Raw genomic sequence first — 23,103 nt, 5'->3', positions numbered from 1 at the left:
AGTTTGGATGTAACAAAAGCATATATTCTGTCAACTCAAAAAAATAAAACTGAATGAGTGAATAGAAACTTCCAGAAGCCTTTCAATTATCATTAAGAATTCATAGTCATATGATTTTTCTTTCCTATGTGTCTTTCAGATCAAGAGTGCAGTCTATTAGGCTGTGTATTTATTCAATTCAGAAATGATTTATTTGGTGTCAGAATGTCCACATTAAAGAAGCAGTGAATATAACTCACTCATGACATTGGATTGGAGATTTCTGCTCACTCAATATTATCTGCTACTGCCAGTAGAGCAGCTCCAAACCTCTTGATTTATCTGACAGCATTCCGTGAACTCTACATGGAAGTTCATACCAAGATTGTGGCAGCATACCTGTCACATAGCATACTGCAAATCACTACTGATTAACTATTTGTTGCTTTATTTTACTTTCTTATGATTAAATCATGAAATGATGGTGTGATTAATATATCATTATTGATATATTTCTCTTTTATCACCATGAATCTTCAAAAAAAGGTCTTTGTGGATGTCTTGGCAAATATGACAAAATAGTTTTTTTCTGAATACATTAAAAAATTAAATGTGAGTGGTGACAGCATGCAGCCAACTGACCTGTCATTATAGACGATCTGTTGAGGTTTTTTACGTTCATTAGTCCAATCCCCTAAAATAAAAGTAAAATGCTTTTGACTCCCTCATACACTTTCTATCCAATAGCTTGTTTAAATTCTCATGACCCTCAACAATCATCAACAGTGCACGGAGGGAAAGCTGCAGAGGACATAAGAGCAGACGTTCAAAGGAAATGTCTGTGGTCTCCCCTTAAAAACAGCAGTGAGAGAGTGAACTCTGTCTGAACGCTCCAACTATTAGATCATGAGAACCTGCAGCAGCGCCACTGCCTCATTATACCAAAACAAAACAAGAGAGAACAGCTGCAGGGAGCAGTCCTTACACACTGGGACACAAAGAGAGAGAGAGAGAGAGAGAGAGAGAGAGAAGAGAATGACAAAAGTAAGATGGGGCATGGCATCTGTCCTCCAATTGGCTCCTCAGCCACAGTCAAAGGCCAAAATCTCTCTCAGCGTATTAAACAGGAGCAAAGTCTATCTAAAAGCCAGTGCTTTTTGGCACAATGGAAAGGTTTTGTTTGGAAGTGTGATCTGTGAGAACAGTGATGAAAAAACACTAAAGGCTTTTACTGTGGTTGCATGTGGCCTGTATTATGAACTTTAAAACCGGCATTTACTGCTGATGATTTCAAAACTGTTTTTCTGTGTATATCGGTCTCTGGAGGTAAGTTGACATTATGTTTAATAAATACATTTGGGAAACTTTCTAAAAGTTTTCTAAAAGGAAAGTTCTAAAGGAACTGTCACCCAAAAATGAAAATTCTGTCTTCACTTACCCTTAAATTGTTCCAAATCTGTATACATTTCTTTGTTCTTATGAACACAGAGAAAGATATTTGGAAGAATGCTTGTAACCAAACAGTTCTTGGTCACCATTGACTACTATATAGGAAAAATTGCACAATAACACAAAAGAAGATATTTTGAAGAATGTAGGAAAGCAACCACAACTAGCATTGTAATTTTTTTCTACTATGGTATCTGGTGGCCAAGAACTGTTTGGTTACAAGCATTCTTCCAACTTCCATCTTTCTTTGTGTTCATCAGAGCTAAGAAATTAATACAGATTTGGAACAACTCGAGGGTGAATAAATGATGACAGAATGATTTTATTTTTGGGTGAACTGTCCCTTTAAGATTGTTAAAATAAAATAATAAGTTAGAGTACAGCACCCAACACCCTGAAAAGATTCTGCTACAACAGCACCATTTCCTTTTGCAAACTTTACCATGTTATGCCTGTTAAAAAATGTATTGTTGTGACTTCATAAGGGTATCACAGGACCATGTTGACAGCAGTATCGTTTCACACATCATTACCCTTCATAATCGAAGACATTTCTAGTTAAACTGAGCACTTCCGAAAACAATTCTGCTATCCTGGACTGTCCTCTTGTTTATCAGACTCTCAATGACACCTCAAATCACCCAGAAAAAGAAGTGATATGAACAGCTCAGGCATAATAATATTGCTTGTTTTTCTCATTTACTGCCCTCATAACTCATTCACATAATAAGATTATGCTGTGGCATGCATGATGTTTTCCTTTTTCTCGCTCAGTCAGTAGCCTACAGAAAAGCTCATTGTGTGAATCGCTCATATTTAATTTTACATGCTTACATTTACACAGAGGCTATTTTCCAACGTATGTTTCTCCTGAGTAGCTACTGAATCTATGACTTTAGCTTTGCTAGCGATGTACAGTACTCTGCCACTTGAGCTATACACACTGACGCTGTAACACTTCTTGGCAAAAATGTGCACGCTGAACACATCACATGAACTTTTCAGTCTACTTACGGAGTGCTGCAGACAGTTTTTCAAATGGCGTAATCAAACCGCACAAATTGAGGCTACTTAACATAACTTTTTCAAGCATGTCCTGAATGTTTGGCGACTGTGATGTTGTGTTGCTAGGAGACCTGAGAGTGGGCAAGACTGAAACGGAGCAAAGGAGTGCTGAGCTTTTGGAGAGACGGACCTCATGATCACCTGCTTGTTAAACACAACCAGTTTGACAAACCTTCTAGAGTTTGCTGTTACAGCAGAATAATGTTTCCAGATTTCAATGGAGCGTGCCATAATAATAATACTGGCTCAATAAAAACAGGGCTAGCAGGAGAGATAGTTGCACAAGCAGCATGGAACAGAGTGCCCTGTTTGTTCAGTTGTGCCAGGGAAAACAGTGGTGACCCTGAGATGACACTATCTGTCAGATGACTGCTATGATGTGAGGGTGTCATAACAGATGGCATAATAAATATGCTGCAATGTAAGCAATGTGTTGCTAAATATTTTTCTAGTGGTTTGGTGTAGCGAATGTCATTAAAAAAAACATGTCAGCATTAGTGTTGAGGAAAAACTAGTTTAAGTTTTTACAAGTGTAGGTTTTTCAACGTGTGGGCACAATGTGACCTTCAAGAATTTCCTATATGTGACATTGGAAAATTGTTTTTTGTGCATCAGTTTAAATGATTTGAGTCTTTTGGCATCAATTCTCTGATGACTTTTCATATGCTACAAAATATAAATATTCATGTTTTTAAATGTTATACTACATACAGCTCGCATAACCAACGTATATGTGTGTGTTAATCTATCACTTTTCATTTCCGTAGTTCTGTAGTTTAAAGCAGATTGCCATTAAAGCGACACTTGTCAGACTGTTTTTTTAAATAAAGGCAGATTATTTCGCCACTAAATTATCCCAACATCATTCTGCTTTATTAACACGTTCAATTTACAGAGATTAACAAATATCGACAATGACAGGAGTAGGGTTCCTGACAACACAGTTTACAGAGCGCTCAGAGGAGGGAAGCTAACTGCCAAACCACAGCAGGGCCTTTAGGAATAAAGTTCTTAAAAACCCTGTTTCTCGTAAACATGTCCATGTAACATTTTACTTCTTTATGTAATGAAATAGCATTTCCATTTAAGTAAGTCTGCAACATTAGTAAGGACAGAGTCAATGTCATAATGGTGGAACAAATAACTATATTTGCTGCTGTACATAAAATCACAGAATTAATTTGAAAAGTGTAACAATGTAGACATCTGGATGATGTAATTAATTGATTGCTTGTTTTATAGGATAAAATAGTGGAAGGGAGTGTTTTTATAACAAGTTGTTAAAATGACTTGTTGTTTTAATAACTTTCTCCCGTGATCCTATTTAGGTTAAAAAAGGGGCCCTGGACTTCTTTGCCAAGCGGCCCGTTGGTTCTGTCCACGCGCAACTGGTTTTCTGGCTCCTTCGCCATTGTGTTCATTTATTTACATTTATTCATTTGGCATACGCTTTTATCCAAAGCGACTTACAAGTAGGAGAGCATATAAACATTTTGTTAACACGCTAACATTAGTTTACAAGGCCATGCTACTAGGAGGATTAGAGCTGGAGTAAGCAAAGGAGACAACAAACTGTTCTGGCCCACCGCTCATCGCTGCCCGGGAAAATGCCTGGTATGCCCGATTGCGATTACCAATCCAGCCCTGGTTTGTGTCAATGAATTCAAACATTGCTAATGGGGCTCTGGGGGTACAGAACACAAAATGTTAGGAAATGTTGTACTGTAGCATCATTTTGTTAAAAAAAAATTATACTCAACAAAGGATTGTCTTTGACGCATAGTACAGTAAATTCTATCAGGTATCCCCAAGAATATTGTGACTCCTGTCTTAGAAGTTTTTACCAGGGAAACCGTCCTGAAGTAAATGTCTCTGACTCCGTTCTCTAAGAAGTCCCTGCATTCCAATGCAAACACCAAAAATTGTTCCCACACAATTGACCACTAATCTAAATATTTGGGGGGAATTGTTCCCAATGTCTTTTGTGGTTACGGCACATACCACAAATGAACTTCTTCAGAAGTACACGTTTGCAGTTGTTCTTTATTGGCCTGATTTGAACTGAGAAGTTAATGTTGCTTTAAAGGTTTTTCTTCATTTCCCATGTTCCCCATTGGAAAACCTCAAAAAGAGACACTGCAGTGAACCGTGAATCTGTCTGCAGTGACATGCCCTCTACTCTCCCTCTTCAGAAACACGATCCTACCTTGGCGACACAGACCCTTGGATGACTTATCATCACAATAGACTTCATTCACAAACATTTACTGTCATCCCGTAAATAATGTGCTGAGCTATATTTTTTCCATCACTTAAATAAAATAGCTTTTGTCCTACTTGTATGTGAACCCAGGCCTCTGTACATGGTTCCATGTGGCCGCATTCTCAACAAAAAGCTATTGTGTGTGAGTGGGGTAATATTCATCCAGTACGAAAAAAACAACTGTATCGTGTGTGCTTTCTGGAGTCATAGTTTCAAAATCATTCACAGAAAATGCCCTTGAAGTTTGTCAACAGAAAACCCGAAATCCCCCATCCCGAGTTTACCACTTCAATTGCGTGTTTGTCTAAAACAGTTTTTCTGTGATCAGCCTATATAATTGCTGCTTAAATTAAATGAAATTAGGCTGTTTACTCTAATGCGTATTAAATGCAACAGAGAGAACACATTCTCAGTTCCTTTTTCTTGAGGTCATCATCCCCGTCACACAACATACCAGCTTTTACATTTTCCCTGACCATACCATCACTTGTTTATGAGTTTATATGAATAAAAAACAGTCAGAGGTAGTTTTTAAAATTTCACTGCAACCCTAAGCTGTAAATTTCGCTGTATCACAGAATGGAAACTCATAAAATGTTATATGGCAAAAGGTTTAAAACAAACAATGTGGTGACAAAGCATGTTCTGACTTGAAATCATTGCACTTTATAGGCTAGTATAGGCTATCAGGCTTATAGTTATGGTCACTCAGATGTCATGCTTGCCTTTATTTTGTAACACTGGTTTTGATATACTTCGGTAATGCATATTATCTTCTAAAATCTTTGCAAAATTTACTCTTTGTAATCACAGACCTCATTATTGAATCTGACAGTGCACAATCTTGACATCTTCAATGTCAAATGTTTTTTTCAGTTTTTGTATAAACATAAAACAGATCTAAGTCATGCAATATGTGAACAAAAAACATGTTATTCATAAATTAAACACAAAATAAAAATACAAAAAAGAACTCCCATCCCACCCGAACATGCAAAAGAGACAGTGTAAACGATATCAACAAAATTACATACAAAACAAATGAAACATTAAAAATGGAGGGAAAGTAAAAGGAAAGTGATGTTATCCATATTACACATAGGCGCCCAAAAAAACTTCAACTCTTAAAAACATACCTAATGGCCTCAGATTTGATCCTTTTTTAGCATTGATCTTGAGAAATGAAAGCTATTACCCAGACATTAAATATGCGTAATAGTTTTTATACTGATTGTTGACATGTCTCCATATTTGATGCTTTGTTTGTATAAAAGGTATTATTTTTTGAGGAATGGCTACACCACATCATTGTCCCAAATATGTCTAATCCTGTGTTTGTATTCAGTCCACCTAGTCAAGTAACCGTGTCAATCATCTAATAAAAAGGATTGAGTTCAATGAACCAAAGTAACCTGGAACAGCCTGAATGATATAACATTTGAGTTTTATAGACAGGAATACTCTCTGACATTGTTTCCAACTTTTATAGGCAAGTTGTATCAAATTATGTAATTTTATAACTAAAAATTTAAAGATGCAAAGAAAATTTCCTTGTCAATAGACACAACATTTAGCAGTTCAGTTGTTATACACAACACTAAGACCCATAAAGTCTAAACCATAAAATCATAAAATGAAAACAATACGCTGACATTTATAATGGGCAACTTCCCACCATCAGCTGCTGTTTCTATAGACAATAGTCTCTAGTGTACAGTGAACAAAGACACTTCATAAAACACTGTGTATTTAATGTCTGCCTTGTGAGCATGAACTCTAACAAAACAGAAAGTGAGTTATTTAGGGAATGTCTTTGTAGGATAAACAGCTTTTGGGGTTTATCTTATCTAGCATAATAAAGTATTTGACAAAATGATTATTTCTTTGAAACATCCTTTCTGTGTTATTTATATTTTTGTTATGAACCCTGGCTTAGTTTCACAAGATTTCACAATTCTGTCCATCAATAGAAGTTCTGAATAAGATTGCACAACTCATAATGACATAGTCCACCCCAGCAATGAGGTAACTGATCTTTGCCCCGTAAACCTCAAAAGGATGTCTGTTAAACCACTGCTAAGTTTGTCTTCAGATCACATTATTCATTTATGAATTTCCAAATGTCAAAGTTCACAGTTGCACATTGAGGAACTGGTTACTAGATACTGAACTTATATACAGTACAGGAACTATGGAGTTAAATGTCAGATGTGCATCTTCTTTCATTTCTAGAATACTCTGGTTTCATCTTCAATGAACTTGAAGATAGGCAGACCAACCAAGGGTATTCAATGAATCCCAATGACTTTATCCTCAATAAAAATCAGCTGTTGCCTAACAATCTTCCCTATTTAGACAAACGAATTTGGCCAAGACAGATGTTCTTGGGGCAACATACTGTACTTTGTTGACCCTGGAACAACATTTTGAAAAAGCCTAAACCCCAAACCTTAACCATAAGCAATAGGCAAATAACAATGGTGTGGAAGCATGTGACGCTAACTTCAATTGTCTTTGAGTTATCCCTTAAACCTGATTGGTTGATTTAAACATTGTCCCAGAGTCGACCATGATGTTGACCCAAGAACATCTCTTACTTTGCAAAATCAGGAATGCCTGTAGAGAACTTCATGCAGTTCTTCAAAATGAATTAAAAGCATGAGAGCTAATCTTTACCATCTCATATAACTGAGCTTTAACTATTCCTGACAAGTCCATGAAGAGGTTTTACAGGCACCCACCTGCATGCATATCACATTACACCCATATCTGTCCACACCTTTGACTGCAAAACACAGTCCTGTCGTCTAAGATTAATCTCTACATTCTCTGCCCTCAGTAAAACATGAGATAGAGCAGCTTACAATTCTTCCAATCAAACATTCATGAGTAAAAACAAAGAGGCAAATCTGTGCTCCAGTTGCATCACAGAGGAAGATCTACTGTATATTACAACAGCTTAAACCAAAAAATCCTACGGGACACATCAGAACATTGATAAATATCTTCTTTACTTCTGTATATTCAGAGCCTATTTTGATTAATCACAATTTACAGACCCGAGGCCGACAATCTTAAGGAACGTGTTAAGAATAATGAGGTCACATCCACAGTACAACTCCTTATACAGTTTTAATCACGTATAAGTTCCCAAACACTCAAAAGTGTAATAAATGAGTGTAAAGTGCTAGACGACTGAGCTGAAAAGTGCAATTGGTCTCACTCTGTCACACATTTTGCCATCGAAATAAAAAGCTAGAAGACTTCAATGAACACAAGCAAATCAACAGTAAAAACAGATAAATCACATTGGAATCACACATCTAAACACGCTTGTCTTTAAAAGTCAACCAAAAATGAAAATTGTTTCATCATTTATTCACCCTCATGTCATTCAAAACCTGCAGGGCTGGGGAGTAAGGAAAACATGTAACTTAGTTACGTATTTAAAATACAAGATTTGTGTAACTGTTTTTCATTACAGTTACTTTTAAATGGGTGGTAATCAAATTACAGTTACATCCGAAAAGTATTTTCGATTACCAAAGTGATTACTTAGAATTTGAATGTCATTTGCAAAATTTGAAGGAAAGCCAAGGGCTAAACAAAGTTTGATGAACCCTTTGTTTTATGTACCGTATTAGTATTCCAAAGTATTCTTAAGTATTTAGATTAAGTTACAAAACTTGTGTAATCTAACGAAATCCGTTACAGATAACTTTTTAAAGCATGCATTTTGTCATCTGTAGTGAAATAGATTAGAAAAGTAGCCTTCCCAGCCCTGAAAATCTGTATATAAATCTTTCTTCGGTGGAACACAAAAGAAGATCTTTGCAGAAATGTCTGTGGTTTTGAGTTCATACAATAAAGGTCAATGGGGTCCGATGATGTTTGATTACCAACATTCTTTAAAATATCTTCTTTGGTGTTCTGCAGAAGAAAGAAATTCATACAGGTCTGAAATGACATAGGTAAAAGTGAGTAAATAATGGAAGAATGTTCATTTTTGTATGAACTATCCCTTTAAGTGAATGGGCTATATGCATTTTATGATTTTGTTAATCAGATAATTTGACTAAAAAGCATGGACACAGAAACAACTGACAACCTCAGCAAACATATAGTGACAGTACAGCTACAGAACTTTACAGTGTGTGGCTCAGCAGCACTTAATACTTCATTTTAACAAGGGCCTGGCTTTACATGCTCAAATCCACCAGCTCGAAAGCCAAAGAAGAGGAGACCAGACATCTTCCAGACCAGTGAGCACATCCTGCCCACACCGTTTCCCATCACACTCTTCTGCATAGATTAATGCAGCTAAATTACAGTTTGCGGTCAAATGCAGTGAAAATAGCAGAAAAACAGCATGTTGTGGTGTCTGGCAAGGCGTTGTGATGTCTAGCCGATGGGAGAGCTGTGAACCGCACAGGGCTGTGAATAATTCTGCCACAGGAAACAGGCCCGTTCACATCAGCTCCCAACTGTTTCCTCTAACTCATGCTCTCAAGTGCATGTTTTAAATCACCACTCACAAACAAAAGAGGAGAAACAATTAAAACCAGCCTGGGATGATACTCTAATTGATGCCCTATTCCTTTTTCAAAAGCATTTGGGCAATTCCATGCAAATTTCAACCATAAGATGTAAAAAGTTTTACCAAAGGTTTTTACCATATACTGATAGGTCAGATGTCAACGTTAGTTGTCTAAACACGTATTAGACACACTATTACCAAGAAAAAGTATAACTACAGGATAAAAATTTGTTTTACTTAACATAAGTAAATGTGTAAAATGTTTGACCATTGCAGCTGCTGGCTAGGACATTGTTTCACCTGATGCGTAATTAATGAAGCTTTATCACTGTGAGCTCCACCATAAGAGCAAATATTTGCATTATAATAGTCAACATTTGTTTTTATGCTTCTACTAGCATGAGATAAGATTCAGAAGAGGACCTTTGCACAGTAGCATATGGCTGCACAATTACACATGCTCATACTCCAAACACATTTTTATAGGGACATGATTCAGACGAGGAGTAGCGTGGCCTTACAGACAGTGAAACCCAGGGTATGCCAACAACTCCCATAAATGTCTTTACAAAACCTTTTGGTCAGTAGCGTGTTGTCAAAAATGCTGTCTCATCTTCCCTTTAACCGCACCACACAAACACTCGCACACGCCCGAAATGAATAACAGAAAACGGTTGCGTAACTTACAGCTAGTGTTGCCGTAGTCAGCATGTGTTATTGCAGCAAGTGAATGAATCAGTCTTGATGAATCAGGATGATTTGATGGAGAATCCGAGGCCGTCTGAACCGCAACCTCTCTCCACGCTCCAGCCATCATTCAAAAGTCCTGACCCTCACCATCACAGCATCCATCCCCCCTTACTCACCGCTCACACATATTGAAGGAGTGGAGTAATTACTGCTGTTAACTATGATAAATTGACTGCCTAATTAAACGGGACATATACACAAACAAGCTCTTCATTAATCAGTCTTGTTGCCCATTTTCCACTTTCATGTGGGCTCTGGCAGCCATTTGTGGTAATTACACTCTTTTCCATGACTGGGAATCGCCACTTGACGCTGAGGGGTTCACCAGGCGCGAGTATACCCGCTCTCCTGTTCTACAAGGGCGGTACTTCTTCAGCGGTGCCCTTGAGCTGGGAGGAACACATGGGCAAAATTATCCACCGCATTGAAGCGTGCCGTTAAGGAGCTAAATGGTGCACGGAGCACATGTTTGTCATGCCCAGACCTTCTCAAAATGGAAAATGAATCCCTTCGCATTTCAAGCATGATGGTAATTGCGCTTATAACAAAGGTGCACGACAGTAGCTGTGTATTGATGTGGTGAATGACTGTGTTGTAAACTACTGCAATATTTGAAGTAATAAATTCACTTGACCTTACGAACCCTTTGATCAGTTGATCTGAAGGTGCTCACAATAAATGTTTAAAATTAGTTTTGTGGAGCTAAATAAAATTGTGCAAACAGTTAGTTTCTTTTTCACAAAACTATTCAATAAAAATGTTATGGAAATGAGTGTCTTGGACTAAATATTGAAGAAAAGGCATTTAAATAAAAGCCCAGAATAGATAACTCCTTACAAATTGTTTCAAAAGTATCAGGGCGATACAAGCAGGTTACATTATTATTTTATTTTTTTACAAATGATTACTCTAAGTTTTGATTACTCAATTCTAATAGTTACATCTGGGCAATTCCAGTGTTATGGATGTGACATTTTCAGTCAAAACTTGATGTATAAATTCTCAGAGAATGTCTTTATATTATATTGAACTCCTGTTGACAGAGTCCTGACAAAAAAATCAGTTTATGCATGAGTTTTCTATTTTAAAGAGTACATAACTAAGGATTTTTAAGGTCCTACTTTGGTTTATGAAGTGTCCAACAACAAGTTTATGTACATAGAAGGTGTAAAAACACTATTATTTCGTAATAATAGGCAGTTATTCTTACCTTACTTCTTGACTGACTCTCAAATGATGCATTCCGCGATTCATCTGTCTAATCCCCTCCTTTCCGCTAGCCTAGTCTGATGTGATTGGTCAAATGGTCTAGTCTGCTGTGATTGGTCTACCACAAATGAGGCTCACGAGCGACAGTGTTTGGGGGAGAAGAGTGAAGTTCTCACAGGCAGTCCTAGCAAAACGTAGGCGGGGACTGTATTTAGTGATGTAAATCCGCGGCGGTTCGCGAATCGGACTAGGGACGACTCATTTGCGTGATTCAGAGTCGACTCCCTTTTTTCCAAGCCAATAACTTTGTTATTCATTCACCTTCGGATTTACAACTTTGCAGACTGCTTACTTTCAAACACAGCAACATTACACAATATATTAAAAGTAATTTTCATGATCTCATGTTATGTACTCTTTAAATAAGAGAAAAATTTATGCGTTTTGGATGTGACAAAAAAAAGGACGCATGTTTTTGAAAGAACATACTTTGTAGGATATCTGTGAATTAAAATGCCCAAACCAGAAGCAGTTATACAGAACAAATGGAGAATGGAATGCTCGTCACAGACCACAAAATAGTTATATTATTTATGTGTTATATTTTATTTTCATGTGGCCATTTATGAGGAATATGGACCATCATGTACTGTATGTGCCAATTCACTTACCTGACTATGGAAAACTATGCTTAAGAAAAATGCTTTAAACAACTTTAGAGACTTCACATGGATATTTAAACCTCCAAATACTGACATTTGACTTATCAATATGGTGAAAACCTTTGGTAAAAACACTTCTACATCTTAAGGTTTGCATGGAATTGTCCATTTCTGTTATTGCATGCTAATCATGAATTTACTCATTTTTTTAAATTTGGAAGAAAACATTTTAATAAGCAAACTTTTGACCGGTAGTGTACCTATATTTGCTTAAACTCCACAACAATGAATCCTTTATCAGAACTTGTCATGTTCTGTGACGCATTACACAAACAAGGCGAGACACAATACAGGAGTTATGTTGCTTCCCCATTTCAAATTAGAATCAAATTATCCCAGTGTAAAGAGGGTCAAACTGTGCCTGTCCTAGGATCAGTATACCTAGTTTACTGTTAATACCTGGCAGAGTTATATCCAGAGGAAGGGAGAGGGAGCGGAGCAGCAGATGGTACCGAGGTCGCAGTGGCTCAGAAGCAAAATCATCACACTTCCTGTCTGGCTCACAGAATGCAGTCACCATTCCAAACACCAGAAAAAAAATCACATTGGTTTATTCTGTACAAATAGTTGGTAACATACATGAGCAAATAAGTAGCATATGGTTATCAATGTCAATTTTCACAGCCGAAAATGTGATACATCTGCCATTCTAAAACACAAAAAAAAACAACCTTATAACCCTTTATTGTTTAATTCTTCTCTTAAAGAAGTGTGTTTGTGTGTACTGGATAAAAGCTTGGGTTTGGGACCGAACAGACTGCGTCTTCCCGCTGACATCAAATGGCTGATAGGAATCAGTGGCAGGAAATGAATCATTGTGTTGGGTGCGTTTTTAAGAAATCATTGTAGTATTACTTTAGCAGTATTTTGGAGGAAGGTGAAAACACTGCTAATGCTTCAGCCCTTACAGATGGGAAAAATACATTCATTGATAACTTACAGGATAAATGCATGATTATTTCATCTTTTAATCAAAAACTCTTGGGTCAAATATAAAAGAAATCTGGGTTCTGGCTGAATATATGCATTTCTTTTATTTTCCTGTGTCTCATTTTATCTCGGTTTCAGGAGCTATGAGCACAAAAATAAGTGAATCTTTCAAAGGAAATTACACAGCAGATTAAATATTCACACGACCGATTAGTTGCTTCAGGACGTACTTGTTACTTGTTATCTTCCAACAACTACATTAATTTAAAAAAACATTTATGTAAGAAAAGATTGGATAAAACCTTTACCTGGCACAATGAAAGTAGATGGAGTTGTTTGGGGGCCCGTCTTCTTCGGGGGGTATCCCTGTTAAAGAGGCAAAGCCCCTGTTGGCACAAAGCTCAATTCAAATGTGCCAAAAGAGCAGCTTGGATCAAAAACCCTTCCCAGCCTCCAGACTACTCACTTCACTATGAAGCATCGGGCGCTGGCAGCAGCCATGATGGACTTGGCAGGTGTATAGGACATGGATGGTGTGCCTGAAAGACGGGAGTGACGGATAGATAGATTTTATGGGACAGCCCTGCTAATTCATGGCGCAAGATAATTCCAATATTATAAGTGAAGAAAAATACTTCATTTTAAACAAATGTGATGTCTGATAAATGCCGATTTTGTCAGTTCATGAATTGAGTACATGCACTGCAACAAAGACGAAACAATTTTACACTGAGCTTTAAGAGAAACCTAAAGGATTTTGTATATATTGGCCACTATACTATTACATATGGATTGTTAAATGTAAACTACAGTACATATGAATGTAATAGTCTTCTCTGACCTTTGAAACCAAGGAAAAAAGCCAAGGAGAGTTGATCCCGGGGTAACTTATTACCACTCTTCCATGAACCACATTCCCAGACGATAGTTACAGGTCAGTTATGGCATTGCTTCTGCAGCTGGATCGGCCCGGTCACACAAGCTGTGAGACACACAAGATCCTTTCCACATTCATTCTATCACTGTCGTTTCTCCCTCACTCTTTCCTTTAAATTCTCATCAGCATATATCATATTTGGAAACAACATGAAAAGATTTACTTGCCAGCCCCCATGAAGACGTTTCCCTCCCTGATATGGCTCATTCCCCATTACTCGGCACTGTGAATGGTTAATCGCCGCTTTCTTTTTAAGCCGTCTCTCCACTTTAGCTCTTAAAACCTTCACATGGTAATGATTTTCAGTGTCTGGATTGATCTCGTACCTCTCCGGACCATCTGGAAAGGTCTGGTCTAAACTGGGTTTTTCCTTTGATTCAGTCCTCAGAGCTTTTCATGTGTCTACATTGAATTCCTGTCCTATAGATTCAAGTAAACTGTGCGAGCAGAGCGCAAAAATACAGTGCGAGAATAAAAACTATTTGACTCATGAGAAGACCGGGGTCAATAGGCAATGAAAGAGTTTGACGCCATTTCACCAAAAATAATACATGACAGCAGGACATATCAGAACAGTGTCTGAACTAGCACCTCATGAGTTTGTTCCCTCGGAGGGAAATTTCAAGTAGGGAATCATCATTTTCCTTCACATCCTCCTGTCAACGCAAGAGGATCTAATATTAGTGCTGTTGTGTGCAATAACTGACTTTTAGGTGCTTTTACGTGACCTCATATAGGTACAACCAGACACAATGTCGTCATTTATTCACACTTATGTCATTTGAATGCCGTATATGACTCTTTCTTCTGAGGAACACAAAATATATTTTAAGAAATTACTCTGTGGTTTTGCGTCCACAATGGAAGTCCAAGTCAACATTCTTCAAAATATCTTTCGTGTTCTGCAGAAAGAAGGAAGTCATACAGGTTGAATGACATGAGAGAGTAAACGATGAAAGTATTGTCATTTTTTGTTGGGCCGAAGAGAAGGAATTGGAAGGAAATAACACCCTATACAACAATAAAACATACAGAGAATCAGAAAAGTGAGATTCTAGAATTTTCATTCTCGTTTTATAGTACAAAGGGATAACTGCCAAATATGGACAATTTAAACTGAAACCTTTAAAACAAGTTTTGTTTAGTCTTTCTATGCAAAATTAACAAATGAGAGTCAGAATAAGTCTCTCAGCTGTCTACACCATGACTTGGCTATACTATTCATAGCAACAACAAACAAAAAACACCATTATACGCAAGTGTACTTTGTATGTGTAGGATCCATTGCTCTTTATAACAGGGTTCATAATAGCAGGCATAGAGAGAAAAGAGCAAGTGTCTCAGTCCCTCTTGAGCTTTTGTATGGTGGTTATGTAACAAGGAGATCCTGTATTAACACAAGAAAATCTCTTTATTTAGCTTTCTGCACCAGTGGCCTGTATGTTTCCAAGACTAACATTAACTGTGGACTCGCAATACTTGTACTATACGTTTTAAAACTACAAACCGCAGAACCACTCTCATGAGATCTGTTTGTTGGAACACATTCCCCTTTGCCTAGTCACAATATAGCTTTCTAAACAAGAGCTACTTCACAAAAGATCGTTGTTTTACCCCCATGTAGTGTTGTCACGGTACCAAAATTTCAGTAGTCGGTACCAATACCAGTAAAATTCCACGGTTCTCGGTACCAATTTCGGTACCAAAGCAAAACACAAGTACATGCTAATTGAAACACAATTTTATTAATAAAGCTCATTGTTAATATAAATGTATAGAAAGCAATGCCATTTTGTATACATGAAGTATAAGTTAATTGTTGCTGAAACTGTTGTGTGCTCACTGGGGTCTTTAATGCTGATGAACATCCTCCTCAGTCTGCTGCTGTAGAAGACAAATAGAAAAAACTTCAGTAAGTCAACAGACTGAACAAACATGCATATGCAATATTAAAACATACCTCAGTTTTTATACTGCATTTACACAAGATTACTTGCATTAAGGTAACTGTATATTAAAATAATAAATGCAACAGATATATTTTTCTTTAGTTTAAATGTGGCATTTTAAACCTAATAGAGTTATCTATCCAAGACATACACATTGCTAGTCATGCAGTTAGTATGATAGTTTTCTAGCACATAGATTGCAGGCCTAAATAAAATACTAGGTACTGTAAACCCCATCCTGTCCTCCCATTAATTTTACTCCATTACAGTTATAAAAGCATTAAATGGTTAATAAGGACACTTGACTGGATTAGCATTGGAGCTAACAAATTAACACGCAAACAGGGATGTTTATTTTGACGTAACCTTTAACTTAACATATGCTACAACATTCATAATGCAAACGCGAGCATAATTTGAAACTTACCGCTTGAACTTGTTAACTTAAATCCGGATGTTTCCTCCTTTCACAATAAAACTCTCTTCGTTTTCTTCGTGATATGACTTTAATCTGAAGTATTTCTGTGCGCATCTCTTGTGGATCGGAGCCGCGCTTATCCGCTCATCACGTCTTGTTGCGTCTATAAAAAGTTTCCGACTAACAACCTGTCAGACAGAGCATCAGTACCCGGTTGACCCGGTACGTCGGTACTACCGGGTCTTGTGAAAATTAGGTACCGACAACTTTTTTATTTTTAGGTACCGACTTGGACCCGAAGTACCGGTACTTTTGACAACACTACCCCCATGTGAGACTTTGTAGAATACATTCTACTCATACAACTGCATGATCCAGCTGGAAAGAGTAGGATATTGCTGGTGCTTTGAGATTCAGCTTCGATATAAAAAAAATCACTTTTAAACCCATGCACACCTTTTAACTAGATTTACATTCAGCATCAGACTCTTTGTGGTTGATGTTTTTAGATGACATGACCAATCAAATAGTACACTGGATTTAAACTTTACGGGGCGGTTTCTCGGACAAGGATAAGCTTAAGCAAGGACTTGGCCTTAGTTAAATTAGAATATTTAAGTTGTTTTAAAAAAACACAGTGTGCATCTTAGGAAAAAAACAATCGCACTATCGCACTAAAAAAAAATGAAGGGAACACCTAAATCACACTTTATTTGATTTCAATGCACGAAATATTCAAGCTAAAACTCTTCAATTATTGGGTGTTTCTCAAACGCAAGGACTCGTACTGGGCAGGTTGCAAATCTCGGCTGCCACGTCAACAAGTGCCGCCGAAGGACATCTCAAACAGAAGTATGCTTGGATGGAAGCTTTCGCTTTGTGTCTTTCGTTTAAGCTGTTTTGCAGGATACAACAACGGTATCCTTCGCTGCCTGAAATCACCCACAATCCTTTGCACACGTTCCCAAACATCGCGAGAATCCAGTCAGCACTTTCTTCACATAATTTTTATGTAATAAAAGACAAATGCAGAAAATGAGTAATTCAATATGTATAGTGGTTTATAATATGGTACATGACATTATTAAAATGAAAAGTTGTCTGTTAATATTATTTATTGGACCAGAGCTAACATGAGCTAAAAATGAACGGTTACGTTGTTATGCACAACTTTATTATGCACGACTGAAGAAAAAAAAAGAACAATAGGAGATGCTCTCTCTATGATTTTTTTTTGTGGTCAGACATGACTTCCCTCTTTAAAGTAACCACGGAGGTGGAAACACTAATGATGTTGCCATGTGCTCTTACTAGACACTCATTCTAGCGTTTAATGTCGAAGAGGACTCTAAACATCTACCTTTAGAAGGACTGCTCTAGGCAGGAGGCAGCCTCACTAGTATGTGTCCTTGCATTTGAGAAACACCCATATACTTTTCATAATGTTAAGAGAAAAAAATAATGTGACAATGGTCAATGAAAGCCAAAATCAAACTCACTCAGGGCAGGAATTACAGAAAAATCACAGTAAAAAAAAATGAATACTGGCTGATTCAATTTGAAATAGAATTATATCACAGTATCTCATAATGTTAGTCAGTAATGTGAATGGCCCCACGTGCTTGTATGAGCACCCAACGAAGTCTGGAAATACTCCTGGTGAGATGGCTCATGGTGTCCTGGGGAACTCCTTCCAGACCTGGATTAGAGCATAAGTGAGCTACTGGACAGTCTATGGTGCTACTTGATGGCTTTGGATACATGAGAACCCAGAGGTTCTCAACTGGATTAAGGTCTTGGGAGCGTGAGGGCCAGTCAATGGCATCAATGCCTTCGTCATCAAGAAACTGCATAGACACTCTGGTCACATGAGGCCGGGCATCATAATGCACCAGGAGGTCTCTGCACTGCACCAGCATAAGATCTGACAATAGATCTGAGGATTTCATCCCAATACTTCAAAGCACATGGAGGTCTGTAATACCCTTTAAGGATGGTCCTCCCCAGACCACCCTTGCTGTTGCCTCTCCAGTGTACCTGTTGTCCCTTACATTTGCACCAAAACAAGTAAAAATGGTTCACAATGCCTTTTGCTTCCTTACCGGTTGATTGATACTCCTGAAGGTTAACTGACTGTGTTATGCTAGGATGATCAAGTGTTCCCTTAATTTCCTGAGCAGTGTATTTTAAGAAATGTCAAGTTGTTTACGATCAAGACACCTCTATGTTAGTCTGGGACTAGGTTTAAGCCCGGTCCAGAATTCTGCCCCAATAAATTTAGTTCAAAGGCGTCATTTAATAAGTTAGTTTAATATAAATTCAAAATTTAGGAAAATATAACTTGTAAGAATGAAATGCAAGGTCCCTCAACGATGACTTCATTACAACAGTGGTCAAGATGGCACCAGGGAGGCCAGAGTTTTATTGCATTATATGCAACATTTTGAATTTATTTTAAAAAAAAAATCAACCTAATGAGACATCCACAATCAACAAAATTGATGTTCCAGCACAACATAATTTAATGTTTAAGAAAGGTGTTTCTTTAGGGGGCACACAGGGATGCACGCTACACAAAGGGGGGACGCACACTGAAAAAGTTCAAGAACCGGTACCTTACAACACAGTCCATTAACCGATAGGTGTAGGCATATTAAACAGCTCTTTCACCGATAACATATTTTTAGAATTATAAGCCAACTTGGACAAGTTTTTCCTTATAAAAACATACACAGAAACTCCCAGCCTTCACCACTTTTGAAGGCAGGAATGCACCGTTCCAGACACCCAAACAGCACAGTGTTCCAGCCAAGCTGCATACTTGAAATGAGTGACCTCACACCAAAGCTCCAGAGCTCTGTGTATGCAAACACACTGCTATGGCAACCAAGCAGTCAGAATGACAGTGAGAACATTGATATGAAAATCCACTCAATCACCCACAGCACTTCATTTACTTGGGCCCTAAACTAGCAGAGCACCTCTAATGCTTCTTTAAAACCCAAAACAGCTGTCAGGGAGGGTCTTCAGAAGACATGCCGTTTGCTTGGAACAGATTCGTCTTGTTCTCACTTCAGCTCTTGAGTTGTGTCTACAAATAAAGTTTCCGATGTTTATTTTAAGAAATAAAATGCTTGCTGACATACAAAATGGGGATTATTGAAGAGAAGCTCTTTCAAGCAGAAGAACAAACATTGTAGTAGGGTTACAGACTAGTCTATTAAGAGTCTGGCCTCTTCTTTCAAAAGTGCACTCATCATCCAAGAAGATAAATCTGCTTTTAATAAACATTAAAAACAGTGGACAATGTTGGCCTTGAGGAAATGCTGGATTTAATTTGCGTTTCATTTTAAATAATTTATGAAGTTCCAGAATTCTGTAAAAACTAATCCATGTAGAATTTTAATTTAACAGGGCCTTTAAAATCATTTAAACAACTCGATAACAGGTCAATAATAATAATAATAATAAACTTTATTAGATAGTTACCAATATTATCTACATCACTTAATACAAAGAGAATGGTGCTTTGCAAGCAGTAAGGATTTAAAAACAGGGAGTCAAGAGATCCCCTCATGGCCAGCGAAATGACAGCCAAACATGAACTACATTTACACATCTAAAAGACCAGGATGAAAAAATGGAAACAAAATGACAATAGTTGGCGATCGTTTCTTCTCTGCATCAAGTCTTAAAAAGAGCAAAGTGACATCAACATTTCCCCATGTGACATCAAAGGACACTATTTAATCAGACACCAAACAGCAGTGTCACTATCCCATCCCATAAACAGGTTAAAACATAAAATAAAACTTTTTATGAATAAAACAAGCTAAATGTTGTTGCGTGGGACTTGGGGAAGCTATTCCTCTTAATGATTAATGTCTGCTACATAGTTTCACAGTGATATCATTCTTTGATTTCATATAAAAAGGACTTTAAATCATGGCTTTCTTTTAACGTACCAGTATCGTGAGACAGGCACTTCAGATATTGCAGCGTGAACAGAGAAAAGGGATTTATTGACTAGTTGGGCAATTATAAAAGCTAGAATAAAGCATTAGCATTGGTTGTCATGAATTCCAGCCTCTCAACCTCCCACCTCATAGACACGGACGTCACACACTAATTTTCCAGGCCAGGCGGTCAGATTTACAGCTAATCCCAGGCTATTTTTAATCTGGCAGGATTAAACCCATCACCGTACACTGAGTGGGTTGTGTGTCAATCTTTTTTTAACCCCACAAGTTCACCAAATCCAAAATTGACTCCGCTACTAAATTATACTGACCGGAAGGAGAAGGATACCATTCTTAATTTACCTACAAAAGGTGCCAATATTAATATCCAGATATTTCTTGTTCAAAACATGCTGGTTATTAAACCCAAAACGTCCTGACACGCTATTGTATTTTGCATCGAGTCTCAAATTAATGACCTGATACAAGAATGCCTAAGGTAAGCCAACACTTCTTTAAAATAAAAAAAGCTCTTAAAAAGTATCTAAGCCATCGTTTTCGTCCGAGTATCTGCCACGGGGTTCCGACACAAACCTTTGGGTTGAATTTCCAGGATATGAGCGAAGCAAGAAAAGACTTGCAAAGATTCAAAACTTGACAGTACAAGCATTAAACATGAGACGCCCTTGATTGCTTTAGTTTAAAAAAAAAAAAAGTAAATCATTTTGGTACCGTACGTAGTTATTCAGTATGGCACAAAACCAAAACGACTGAAATAATGTAATGAAACAGGCTTGCCAGAAAGAGTAAATCCCAGAGACAAATACAGGCGAATGCTATGCCTTGAACTGTTGGAAAGGCACTACTGTCATCATTGGTAGAGCAAGTAGTTCTTAAGGGAGGCAGGTAAGGGCAGTCCATGGATTTCACGCAGTCGCTCTTTTCCCAGAGCCACCCGCACAGATCGTCTACAGAGGTCCATTAACGGCAGAGGTTCAGCTGGAGAGACAGAAAGACATTTATTAGAAACAAGTTACAAACATTGTGCAAACTTTAAATACATTTGTAAAAGTTTGTGGAATTTAAGAAAACTTTGGTTGGTTACCTAGTCATAATACACCAAGTAACTATTAGGTTGGTTTCACATTTAGTTCGATTACTCCCCCCTCCCCCTGCTGGACTGAGTTCATATTATTTTTGGGTTCGAACAGCAGGTCGTTTGCAGGAGAAGGGGGCAAAACGCATAACATTGCTCGCTTCACTTTTATACTTATGTTTTTGAACCGTTAGTGGTTTCCAAAGCTTCCGTACATAACAGCACTTTCGTCTGTCTTATGAATGTACTGCTGCTCTTCAGAACGTTGAAGGCGAACAGAAATTAGATATATAGCTCTCTGCTAGAAGCATGACAGTCACGTTAGTCAGAAAAGTGAGTGAGACACACACAAAAGCACACATTTTTACAAAATAATACGTCATTAATAGCGGTTCATTTACACGATTTGGTACGATTGCATTCATATCAGCAGCCAAGCATACTGGAGTTCACATGAACCACACCCCAAACCAGAGGTTGCGCTAGACTTTCATTGTCCGTCATTTTGACGAAGAGGCTCGTAAAAAATCTGTCGTAATCTATTTTTACCCGTCACTATGGTGCAAGGTGATATACGTGCTAATTAGCATGTTTATGACATCATTGCGATGTACATGCGTTCCTTGAACTTACTGTATTTTAATATCCAATAAAGCCGAAGTCGTTTACATATTTAATGTTTCTGTTGTCAGACATAAAATACTAATTACAGACAAAAGTTTAAATGTCCAGTCAGTAACAATGACAGGTGCTTGTACACGCAGTTTTGTAATCGTTCATTTATTCACTTACAAGTAACTTTAAGCTGCAGTTAGGTCATGAAAGGAGAAGACGCTAGGGGTGTAACGGTTCAAATTACTCACGGTTTGGTTCGTGTCACGGTTTTAGGGTCACTGTTTCGGTTCGGTTCGTGCTGTTCAGGGAAAAGGGACTACTGACAAATAAAAATAAGAACAAATAATCAAGCTAGAAGTAACAGCACCAATAAAACAACAGAGCAAAGCAGAAAATAAAATAAGATACTGTATATATACCTTTTAAGGTAGAAATGGATTAAAGTAATCAAATAAAACATAACATTGCATAATGTACAAATTAAATAAAGATGAATCATAATTGAAGTTACAGAAGCTATTGAGTCACAAGCAGAGAGTGATTTCCTTGACATTTAACAGACAGCAGGAATATGCAGCTGTCGCTTTAAGAGGAATGCATCAGATCCAGTACACTGATACTGTACACATGCGTTGTTTTTCGTCGGTTTCGTCCGTTCACTTATGACATAACCCTCGTTTGTAAAGATACTCGACAAGAGGGACATGTTGACCTACTTCGTGTGTGAATTTGTCCGTTAAAGCGCTTCAAAGACAACTCAATATTTGTGCCATGTCTGAGACTTTCCTTATGCTTCGGATCTTCTCACAGCGCGCAAAGCGAGTTTTCTTCTGCATCATCTGGCACTTAAATGTTTAAATTGGCAAGGCTTGAATGAGTGAAGTTTAAACAGCAACATGTGCTGTTCAGGTCTCACCTGCACTCGCGCGCTCACAACACCCGGGTGATGAAAGCATAAATGACTGTACAGCATACGTCAGTCCTATTGAAATTTGTCTACGTTATTTGATTTGTTGTAGGTATTAAATGTGTATCCATCGACAAACATACATTAGCTGAACTTTGTCTGTTTTACGCATTATAATTTTTAACGAACCACATATAAATGCGTCGTCAGATGAGACGCCCGTGCCGAACCGTTGGTGGAAAACAGTGCGATTAAATTTTTACCGAGAACCGTCACATAGAAGACGCAGAGAGACTTTTTTCCACTCACTGAAAGTTA

The 23,103-nt window shown here is 37.7% G+C and overlaps 1 protein-coding gene across 2 annotated transcripts in view; it reads right to left on the bottom strand.

The window, feature by feature from the left end:
* Positions 1 to 11,071: 11,071 nt before the first annotated feature.
* The window catches only part of spsb1 (splA/ryanodine receptor domain and SOCS box containing 1), a 31,806-nt gene continuing 19,774 nt past the window's right edge, over positions 11,072 to 23,103 (bottom strand). The window contains exons 3-6 of one of the 2 annotated variants that reach the window (XM_057363536.1): positions 13,746 to 21,166; positions 13,371 to 13,443; positions 13,213 to 13,290; positions 11,072 to 12,469 (exon numbers count right to left, since the gene is read on the bottom strand). In XM_057363536.1, coding sequence (XP_057219519.1) covers positions 21,039 to 21,166 — 128 coding nt within the window. In that variant the 3' untranslated portion in view covers positions 11,072 to 12,469; positions 13,213 to 13,290; positions 13,371 to 13,443; positions 13,746 to 21,038. The remainder of the gene's footprint in view (positions 12,470 to 13,212; positions 13,291 to 13,370; positions 13,444 to 13,745; positions 21,167 to 23,103) is intronic. The other variant, XM_057363537.1, reaches the window with a different exon arrangement.

This window comes from Triplophysa rosa, linkage group LG21 (assembly GCF_024868665.1).
Source record: "Triplophysa rosa linkage group LG21, Trosa_1v2, whole genome shotgun sequence".
Lineage (NCBI taxonomy): Eukaryota > Metazoa > Chordata > Actinopteri > Cypriniformes > Nemacheilidae > Triplophysa > Triplophysa rosa.
Note: the sequence above shows the minus strand (reverse complement) of the source record. Positions and strands in the feature narration are given on the sequence as shown.